General features: G+C 42.0%; 1 protein-coding gene across 4 annotated transcripts; it reads left to right on the top strand.

Annotated features, from left to right (window-relative positions):
- The first annotated feature begins 1,216 nt into the window (after positions 1-1,216).
- On the top strand, positions 1,217-10,452 carry marchf7 (membrane-associated ring finger (C3HC4) 7). 4 transcript variants are annotated; one of them, XM_005466837.4, is made up of 11 exons: positions 1,218-1,446; positions 3,203-3,417; positions 5,785-5,928; positions 6,076-6,247; positions 6,467-6,658; positions 6,770-7,907; positions 8,099-8,268; positions 8,359-8,462; positions 8,885-8,989; positions 9,574-9,622; positions 9,759-10,452. In XM_005466837.4, exons 2-11 carry the CDS (start codon positions 3,226-3,228, stop codon positions 9,848-9,850), a joined length of 2,358 nt encoding a protein of 785 aa, XP_005466894.1. In that variant the 5' UTR covers positions 1,218-1,446; positions 3,203-3,225; the 3' UTR covers positions 9,851-10,452. The 4 variants fall into 4 exon arrangements, with proteins under 4 accessions (XP_013127093.1, XP_005466894.1, XP_013127094.1 ...); XM_013271639.3 differs by lacking the exon at positions 9,574-9,622 and having other exon boundaries at positions 1,217-1,446; XM_013271640.3 differs by lacking the exons at positions 1,218-1,446; positions 9,574-9,622 and adding an exon at positions 1,503-1,866.
- Positions 10,453-11,183: the final 731 nt, after the last annotated feature.

Here is an 11,183-nt window from a genome sequence, read left to right as displayed (position 1 = left end):
TTTGAAACTGGGTTTTTTGGAGATGTGGAATGCAAATGTGCCTGTCTCTAAAACACTTTGGGTCAGCTTCTGTTGTTTAAATGTGCTATAGGGTATAAATAAAACAGATGTGAAAGTCAACACAAAAAGCTTCAGACATTTATAGTGCATATGGGCTACATATTGAATTTAGAGGATGAAACCATCGGCTTAACGTTGTGCTGAACATTGGGGGCACCAAATCTCTGCCTATATAAATAAATAAATCTGGGTAAATTCCCAGATGATTAAACATGCAGCTATTTTGCTAGCAATAACATGAAATGAGTAAAGACAATCAACAGCCTATTTATGCAAGATAATTTATCATTTTATTGGGGAGGGGGTTATATTGGCTGGGTCTGATTATTGCGGGGGCGGGTCATGACCCCCCTAACCCCCCTGGAAATTACGCCCCTGGATGAAAAGCATCGATCCTATCACGCCAGTATCGTTCCAATACCAGTACCAGCGATGGCATTGATATCGTCCATATTTGGATATTAATCAAAAAATTCAACAAGCTGGAACTTGTAGGATTGCTCCTCAGAACTTTCCCCAGTGAAAGTACTTTGTTTTTGCTTTGTCACTGTGGACTACTCTGTGTGGACCAACAAACATACATTTCCATCATTTCTGAGATGAATCTGAAAGGATGTGAAAAACTTGTATGATATGGAGATCTGAAATATTGTTCATTTTTCCTCGACCCTGCTTTGTCTCAGATGTGAAATGGAGATGGAAACATAATTGATGCAAAAACACTTAATTACAAGCAGAAGAAATCATGAGTTAAGTCAGCAGCATTAAATATTAAAGGCTAAAGTGCTCATCAGTCATAACTGCTGAATGATCCCTAGTTGAAACTTTTTTTTACAGCGGTATTAGTGCTTTAACAGCATTTTAGCATTACTGATTGATTTGTATGGATGTCATAAACAATGGTGTACTGTCTTTAATCATTTATTTATTAATTCATTTCTATTTTTTTCTTAATTTGTAAAGTAACTGTAAATAGATTTTGAGCAGGCTGCTTTTAGTGAAGTAAATCTCATTATAAATAGAGAGAAGGAGTCGTTAAATCAGTCTGAGCACTAAAACATTAAAAACAGGACTGAATTGTCGGCCACACGGGGGTGTTGTTCGGCTCTGCCTGGATACTTTTGACGTTACAAAGTCGCACCAGGTTTGTTTTAATTAGTGCCATAAATACTCCTGTGTTCTTCTCAGGCCGCACAATTGTAGCTGGCTCAGAGGTGGCAGAAGAAAGGGGTGGATGCAGGTGGATGTTCCAACAACCACCCAAAAACAACATTTCAGTCAGACCACTCCCTCCGGGTCACGGTAAAGTCACTTAACCGTCTGCGTCGACAGCAGGCAGCAGACGCCATCGCTCCTGTTGTGCGAAAAGCAAGCTTGAAACTAAAGGTGAGGTGGGAATGTTTTGGGAATTTAGCTGACGCAAGCTGGTGTTTAAAACTTAAAAAGAAGAAGAAGCAGAAAAGAAGAAGCGAGTGACTGTCGTGAAGTGGGGGTTATGGGGGAGCTAAGCAGCTAGCTTTGAAGCTAACAGGGCTGTCTGCTGAGTCGTCGGAAAACAGCAGCTGAACTGCTCGGTAACCGAGTCTGAACGACTGCTAGCGAGATAAACAAGACTGGTTAATAGCCAGCGACGGCTAACCTGCTAATGTAAACACGGAAATTGGCATCCCTTTTAACCCGGGTGTTGGTTAAACTGCTAACGTCGTTTGTCGTGCAAGTGCAGCGGAATGTAATAAGTTGGTGAAGACAAACAGCGACGCGGAGTTCGAAGCATCCAGCGTGAATGGAAATACACGGCAAGCGCAGGTTAACGGAAATTCATGAAAGTTTGAATGCTACCTATCGCACAGCTAAAGATAAACGGCTGTCAGACGGCTAACTATTAGATGGATTCAGGGTTTTGGTGGCGAGGAGGGCGTTCCTTGATAAATTCAACAAAGCAAGACGTCAAGCAGTCGGGGTTAGTCATGGCTCATCTCGAAAATACAGGCCGCTGCCGAGTCTGTGCTGCCAAAAATTATTTAAATTCTTTGGTAGGGTTGTGGTGACTAATGAGGTTTTGTCGACGGATGTTGGGGTTTCAGGTCCTCATTATGCTAGTTCTCCATTTGTCTAAAAACGTAACCTGCAAATAAGTTAGCCATAAATAAAGCGAGGGCCTTGCTTATGCAAACGTATTAAAGACAGATTGGGGAAAATCCAGCTAAACTGCATTGCCTTTTAGTAGGATGCACCTGCACGCTTTTTCTTTTTTTGTTGTTGTTGTGCAAAATTTGCAGAAAGTTCTAATGTTTCTGCTTTTACGCTTCTGATTTATTTGGACTGTTTTGGGGATTTCAGTGGGAGTTTTACTGATTAATCTGTTTTTACAGGTTTCAGTGCTGTGTTTTGGTTTCAGTGTTTTTTGTTTTCTGGCCTGATTTACTGCCCTTCATTTCTGACCTGACAGGCTGCTGGCTGGCTGTACTATCTGTGACCACAGGTGCTGTAGCTAATCTCAGTGTCAATACCAGGAAGTAACTCATACTGTACAAGTTTATGCCATGAAGGCTCGACTCTCTGTTTTTAGGTCAGCTGGTACATCTAGAGTTCAGCTGGTGCTGATAGTTGCTTTAAAAAATGTCAGAATAATACAGTTTATTTGGCTGTGCTCACTGTGCTGCTGTTGTAATGGTGTTTAATAATAAATGAGTGTCTTATAAGTGTTGCAGAGCATCTTGTTTGCTTAGAGACTCAGCTCGCAGGGCTGAGTTGGCTCCTTGGTAGTGTCATGTTCCTGTAACAGAGTTCAGTCCTTAAGATAGGCACTGTGACTTTGATACCAAGCCCAGGAAGTGGCTGGGTGGTAAGCTTTTAGTGTTTAAAGACACACTGTCACATGTGCTCCATCAACAAATCAGAGGTCTTGCAGCACCACCCAGCACAGCATTGTTGCTTAACAGATTGAAGTTGCAGGCCCTTTAAAAGTTTGTGCTGAGAGGTGTGGACTTCATGTCCTGTCTTGTGTTTAGGCGGAATAATAGGCACTTGTAAAAGGAAGTTAACATTGAAAAGACATCTGTGGTATTACAGTAACAATATCGTTTGTTTTTTTTGTTTTTTGTTTTTTGTTTTTTCTCTTTTTTTCCCCCTCCACCCTCAGCTTTATTTTCAAGGCAATCCACAATGGACTCGAGGTCTCGCAGGCTTCCGTTTTGTCTGTCCAGCTCAAGGTCGTCCTACATATCCAGTCCTACGCATTCAACAGTCCCATCCTCATCGCTGGGCTCCAGTAGGCTATACAGCAGGGAGACGGTGCTGAATAATGACCGCTTCCCAAGGGCGTCATCGCCTTACAAGGCAGATGTCGACAAACAGGTAGGTAGGCTGATGGCACAGCAAAAAATGGCTAAATGCAGGGAATCGTACACTTCATTTTACACCATGCACACCCCCTTCCAGACCTTTTGCTTACAGTATGTACAGCCAAGTGCTGTGTGTGTGTGTGTGTGTATTAGGGCTGGGCGATATATTTTTATACGAGATATAAGATGTGACAATATCCTTTATATCGATATAGTCTGTGTTATGTTATAATTATAGTTGTGGAGCCACAAGTTTGCCTCTTTTGTCCACTTTTGTCTTTACGCAACGTTACTCGACCTCGCCTCTCTCCTTCACTGAACACAACTCCCCCTCCTCCCCCATCGCTTCACCTGCAGGCAGCGACAAGATGGACATGGCAAATCTCTGTTAACGAGTTACTGCGCATCGCCCCGTGCGTGGGGCTGGACGGCGTCAATGGGTTAACGAGCTAACCACGCTAACGCCATGAAGCCCAGAGGGGCTGCACAGCCTAAAATCCTTTCATTCTCTCAAAAGTTGACTGCGCGCCTTTTGTATGAATTCTGGTTGTGCTTGATGACCGCGAACTGATTTTATGTGGTACACAGGACTCAGCAATCTGTCAAAAAATGTTTTAGTACGACTTTAGTAAACTACGGAGCTGCACCGCTTGATGGATTATCGGAGCATTACGGCTACCTCGCGTAGTAATACATATGTACTGTGCTTCAAGGTAATGTTACCGTATTGTGTGTGTATAAGGACCATAAATGGCACCTGTTAAGAGACGTGGTTATGCAGCTGATTTCAAACTCCAGGCTGTCAGTTACGCAGTAGAAGTTGGGAACAGAGCAGCTGTGAAATCTGTCTCTTTGTTATTATGCTCAGCGTCTTTTAGTTTACATTTTGACTGCACAATTATGAGCTTTTTGTTATGCACAAAAACAACATAGTTTTATTTATGGAGCATTATTATTTAATAAATGCTCATAATTTATTTTTGAGTAGTTTTTTTCATGTACATCTGCGCTGTATGTTAGTAAAAGTGCCTGTGTGACATCTGGGACACAGCTTTGACTAAGAACTCTCTTTTTGTTCTTAGTTTATGGCTTTAAAAAAAAATATCGAGATATATATCTTATATCGCCATCCAGCTAAAAAAAAAAATCGAGATATGAATTTTGGGTCATATCGCCCAGCCTGTGTGTGTGTGTGTGTGTGTGTGTTATTATTTTATTTTGTTGAATACAGCAGTTAAATGTCACCATTTTATCCCAACTGGGTGAAATTTCAGCTGGAAAGCTGCTGGTTTAAAGTTGGATACAGCGATTGGTTACAACAGCAGCTGCTCCTAAAATCTGCCTCCCTACTCTCTCCTCTACTACCTGGGGCTCTAGTGAGCTGCCTTTCTAGTGTATTCCATGCCATTCAAGTCAGCTCTTTTTCTCACAGGTTCCCATTAGTGCATGATCCAAACTACGTATATCAGTAGTGCAACAGGAGACACTTTGGAGGTCTTTTTATAGGGTAGCCTAGATTCCTTGGCACATGATGTGCGTATTTCAGTCCCACTGCTCGTCAAAGACCATCTCAAAAGAGAGTGTTACTATTGGCTCTGGCTGTGTTTGGCTGTTGTTGTGTTTCTTTTTTGTTTTTGTTTTTTTTTCAAGGGACTCTTGGTGCTTTCACCCTACAAACTACCTTGTGTATGTTAATGTTATTGCTCATGAAGCGAGATAAGCAATCGAGATAAGCAATCATTTGCTCTTAATATTTCACTTAAATCTGCACAAGTTCTTCTTCAAACCTAAGACACGAGAAACATGTTTGTTAGCCTAAAGAAAGATTGTTAATTTAAAAAAAAAAAAAAAAAAAAAAGGGGTGTTAAAGCGGACATGAATACATTCTCATTTTCTTTTTTTGGCCTGCCACTTCAAACTACTTGAGTCATTGTCCTTCCTGTATGAGATATCTAAAGGCAGTCTGTTGACATGTAGGTCTGCTCACGTTTGTCTTCCTTTTCAGTTTAGCACGAAGTTTCTTATGTCCGATTTAGACTTCTGCAGGAAATCTGCATCGTAACTTGCGATGTAACCAGAAACCTCTTTTAACCTTATGCTACAACCTTCCACATAACCTGCAGTGCACATCCTGAGAAATGTAACTACACATAGGGTCGACACTGCCAACACAGCTGAATGGCATGGAAGGTTGCGGTGTAGAGTTAGAAGGGGTTTATGGTTTGATTTCCCACCAATTTCTAAATCAGGGATTAACCTTTAGATACAACACACATGTACATATATGCATGTTTGTGCTGCTAGAGAACAAGTTGCGAACCACTCATCAAAACAATGCACTAACTAATACTAAAGTTATTTACCTTGTCTCCTTTCAAAGAGTTCTCGTCTCCTGAGCTCGACAAGAGACTACAGTAACTCTGACAGTCGCTCCAGTAGCTGGAAGTTGCCCTCTCTGACATCGTCCAGCAGATCATATGATTGCCAGTGGGCCGATTCCTCTCTCAGCAGCAGGAGCAAACTGGTACTGATGATGATCTGTGCCATTTTCTAACAGCAGGCACAAAAAAGCACCCTGGTTAAATGTATTTTGTGAAAGACTGCAAGGTAGAGGACTGTTGAATGCTATTGAAGTATTTTATTCTCTGATGTCTGCCTTCATTATTTCCAGACTGACTCTGAGGCGAGGTTTGGGATGCGCTCGGGTGTGTTGAATGCCGTTGACGACGGCGACTCTAAAAGGGCCAAACTGTCAAGCGCCAACAGAGGAATTTACTCAAGAATGGCCAGCAGCTCAGTTACAGGATCCACCTACTCCAGTAATGGGCTTAGCAGCGGCAGAGGTACGTTATAGCAGTTCACGGTACTGTTTCCTCATTACCAGCTGAAAGTAATACAAAGGCTATGAAGTGAAAAAGAACCTGGCATCATGATAGCGAATAGGAAAAACAAATGTCAAATGAAAGAAACGTTGCATTCAGGGAGAATTGATGAATTTCTACTTCCCATCAGCATTAATTTGATTTGGAACATTTGTATACCCTCTTTCTTAAAATGTATAGGAGAAAAACCAAATGACTCTCTTGATTCTTCGTGGAGCTCATGCCGATTACTCTCACGGTCATCATCGTCATCATCCTCTTCATCTTCCAAGCCGTTATTGTCCAGAAGAGACCAAGAGACAAAGAATGAGCCCAGTCTCTCAGGTTTGGGAGAAAGAAGAGTTAGGACTCCTGGATTTGTTTCCTCATTATGTAGGCTTCGGTTTTCTTTTCTTTTTTTTTTTTGATAATTTGAACACATAATACCATGTAGACTTGGCGCCAGTCTTACACACACTACTCTTTTCTTTACCCTTGTTTCAGATCAGACAGACCGGGTGACCTCCACATATGCACAGGGAGCTCGTCCTAAAGAAACTTCCTACTCTCCCTCATCATCTTCTTCCTCTTCTACTCGAGAAAGCTCCCACTTGAATCACCACTTCTCCTCTTCTCACGGGACTTCTCCTCAGGTGCATAACTTCAGGAACAGAAGCGCAACCCGTTTTTCAAATGGCTCATCAACCCTCAACTCATCTCAGGAACAAACGGAAAGGCCCGAATCCTCCTCTCATACTTCCTCCTCTTATTCCTCCAACGCCCCCTGGTATGCCACTCCCGTGCCCAGACCAGAGCCCATGCTGCCGAGGCCGATCCCTGAAGGCGCTGAACCGGAGGGCCGTCGCTCTACACGCCGCCTTTTGTCCCGTCTCTTTTCACGGCGCTCCAGCCAGGACTCTTCAAGCGGATCTTCCAGTGTTCGTTCAGTTGATGACGACAGCCCGTCAACTGGTGGGGAGTCGGTGGACAGCGATGAAGGAACCAGGATGTCTAGTGTGGACCCCGACACTGGAAGGTCAACCATGGGTAGCCTCAGGAAAAACAGAGCAGATCTCAGCTCTATCCAGGAAAGCAATCGCGGTGACTATCACAGTGGCCTGCCTCGACCACGAATGGCGTCGTGGAGAGAGCCTGGTGTCAGCAATGGAGGCGGCAGCAGCTCCTCCTGGCTTTCTTCCTCCTTCCGCGGCCGCTGTCCTCCTCTCCTCTCTCGCCTCAGAAGGCATGCCAGGGATGAAAGCACGCGGTCGACTGTGGCCTCAGAAGAAGGTTACAGACGGCCCCAGCGTTTACTGAGAAGGTGGGATGATCTTGAGCTTAAAACCTCACAGGATGATGGAGACGACGATAATGAAGAGGATGAAGAAGAGAATGAAGAAGAGGAAGGAGCAGTTGGTTTAGAGGCCTTTGGTGCTGGGCGTACTTATACAATCGAGAATGAAACATTACCTGAACTCGAAGATGCCTCCGTTGAAATTTCACCACGGCGTAGAGTCAGGGTGTATGAAAACATTTCCATTTCTGTGGGTCCTCTGGGTGGGGCTGAGAGCCAGCCTGACGACCAGAAAGAGAAGAACATTTCCAGTAGGGATCAAGAGAAGCTGCGCAAGATCAAAGAAAGGTAATGGCTTTTGATCTGTCTGCGCTTGACTGATCTCACTTATTTTGTAGTGATCAGTGTCAGACCTTTAACACGTCTCTGTTTTCTCAAGGTGTTTATCAGCAGCTCTGTGCTAATGAATTCATGAAAAACAGAAAAAATGAGGTTATACATTGTATCGAGTAGATCTGAATGCCCTGTTTCCTGTTTAGACTGTTGCTGGAGGATTCTGACGAGGAAGAAGGTGATCTGTGCCGAATCTGCCAGATGGGGGAGGAATCTTCATCCAACCCCCTGATTCAGCCGTGCCGCTGTACGGGCAGTCTGCAGTATGTCCACCAGGAATGCATCAAGAGGTGGCTTCTCTCCAAAATTGGCTCAGGTAATCACAGGCTTCTCATATGGGTGCAGCTTTTACAAATACTGTGTCTCATTAATTACTACTTTCTTTTATTTTTTTGTTCCTGCTCAGGTGCAAACCTCGAAGGCATCACAACGTGTGAACTCTGTAAGGAGAAGCTGCGTTTGAACATTGATAACTTCGACATTCAGGAGCTGTACAGGACGCATGTGCAAGTGAGTCATTTCACCTCGCTTGGAGAAAATAATATCAGAATTTCCAAACCCCAAAAACTCTAAAATTTAAAAAGAAGCAGTTTTCATTCACTGTGGCTGATTTAATTAATATCAATAAATGTGTCTAACAATAAATGCAAATTTATTGATAACATTTATTGATAACATAATCAAGGAGTTCTCTGCCCTTTTTAATTTGAGTGGATTTAAAACATGTCATTGTACCAAGTTTTAAAAAACAAAACAAAACACAAAGCACAATGAGTGCTGGTGTGATTGATGTGACTCCTCTGTTATGATGTTTACTGCTGTTGGATCTGAACAAAGTTGGATTATGTTGGATTAAACACAGACAAGCAGCATCGAAGCTGCTCTCAGTATGCAGGGAAAATGTCCTTACAAATGTTTTTCATGCTCTGCAGTCTGAATATGACGAGTTCATCAGTAGTGGTCTCTACCTGGTGGTCCTGCTGCATTTCTGTGAGCAAAGGTTCTCAGATGTCCTCGGAGCGGTCGATACAGCTGGGGTGAGAAACCGCACAAATTCACCTGTGGTGTTTATTAGCCTGAACGCTGAAAGACTCATTTATTTACCAATTATGTTAGAGCACAGCTGTAAGAAAATGCTTGTGAACCTGCGAGAATTTCTGCTGTGATTTTAATCAAAGAAAACATGCTGCTGTCATCTGAGTCAATCATAGACAAACACAAATTCATCCAGATTAATCTCACACAATTATTTTGGCTTTGGCTAGACTATGGGAGAAGCTGATTAGATGTCACTATGAACTTACAAAAAAGCAGACACATAAATGGGTGTTTTGTTGGTAGACTTAAGTTTTTTTTCCACATTTTGATAATGAATGTAATCTTTGGTGTGATCTTTTACATGATACCCACTCCTCAGTTGTCTTCTGATGGCCATCCAGATAACCAATGAAAGTTCACAGGGTTCACAAATGTTTTCTTGAATTTGTGTAACACATTGAGTTTTCCCAGTCGCTGTGCATAGTTGAGCAAAAACACTTGCACAATTTCAAAAATGTTGAAGTGATGAATTGTGGCTGACTTGAAATCTTGAAAAGAGACACATCTTCCCTTTCTCACCCAGTTATTCAACCTGGTGAGAATTCTTCATGAACACATGGACAATCTTGAAAGTATGTTGCTCTTCCCTTCTGTCGCAAACAAGCTTGTGTCCAGTTGTTTTTGTCTAAAGCCACCAGCTTTGTGTTGACAAATGCATGAGCGATCTTTTGTGGCTACATAATTTGACTTGATGTCTGTGGATTGCAGTTCCCCATGGAGAAAGTGACGAGGAGGTGCGAGACAACAGACCGTCCATCGAGTTTTCGGACCTGGATGACGATCTCGAAGAGGAGTACTAAATATGTGGGAAAGAATAAAAGTAGGTCAGACGATCTGCAATTGCAGGGCTTCTCATTCCAGGGGGCTCACCAGGTTTCACACAGGCTTTGACATCTGAAATGCAACAGCGGCTACAGATGCCAAGTGCACAGAACATGTCTCAACTTTTCTGCAGATATGCAAACTTGGAATGAATTAGTACACAAAATATTTAGGTTAATACCACTATATTGTTTCCCTGAGAGTGCACTTTAATTCAGTTATAATTCAATTAAAATGCAAGTTTTTTTTCTCTTTTTTTTAAAAACTGTTATACCACAAGTGCTTTAATGTTGAGATGAAAAAGCAGAAACAGAATGGGACTGTGGTAACAAGTGATATGTACTTGGTGTGATGGCGATTGCGAGCTTTGGGGGAAAATAATAATAAAAAATGAAATTATTCTTTTGTGTTTTTCTCTGATTATTTTTTGTTTCCCAGTTAGGAATATGATAAAAATAGAAAAGGCCGGGGGGGACGTACAAAGACAGGACAGTTTGTCAATGGTGTATCATAATTGCTTTGTATGTACACATCTCGTTTAATGCTTCTAATTTTGGGAATAAAGAATAATTGCACACTGCCTTATGTTCAGTCTTCTTTACTATCAAGCATGAGGAACCTTTTTTTTTTTTTGTTGTTGTTGTTGTTTTTTTGGTTTTTTTTTTGTAGCTGTGTTGCAGGTAAAGTGCAGGGACGTTGGATCCTGGCAGACTTCTAGATGAGTGTCACTTACAGCAAAGCTTTTCACTGTTATCACAGCTAGTGGTAAATTGCAGCATACAACTGCACACACTGCTCGTATGGGATCACCCTTAAATGAGTGTTTTCATATCTGCCATATTTGGGAATGAAGTGACAAATGGCAGCATGCTCTGACTCTCCCAGTGTTTTATTTTAAAAACAATTTTTGGCCACAATTCATAACTACATGTTAAAGCTCATTGTGACATGAGCTTCTGGCCCAACAGTTTACTTTTCTGCCTGTTTCTCATCATCATAAATTAAGAACAGAGGAGATTGATTCTTTTTTTTAAAATCACATTTATTTATTTTTGGATACTGAATTGGAGATATCAAAATCAGCCACACCTTGACATTGTTGATTCTTTAGATCTTGAGGGGTGATTCAAGACTTTTCCACAGTGCTGTATTTGAAATTATTTAAATGATTTGTGGTGATATAGGGATTCTTATCCCATACTGTTCCAGACCAAGCAAGAACTGATGGAGGAGATGACACAAGCTACAGCATTTAAAAAGATCTCTCTCAGATAATTAGGAAGACCGGATAAATATTTTAGAAAATGGCAC

Source organism: Oreochromis niloticus, linkage group LG1, assembly GCF_001858045.2.
Source record: "Oreochromis niloticus isolate F11D_XX linkage group LG1, O_niloticus_UMD_NMBU, whole genome shotgun sequence".
Classification (NCBI taxonomy): Eukaryota; Metazoa; Chordata; class Actinopteri; order Cichliformes; family Cichlidae; genus Oreochromis; species Oreochromis niloticus.
Note: the sequence above shows the minus strand (reverse complement) of the source record. Positions and strands in the feature narration are given on the sequence as shown.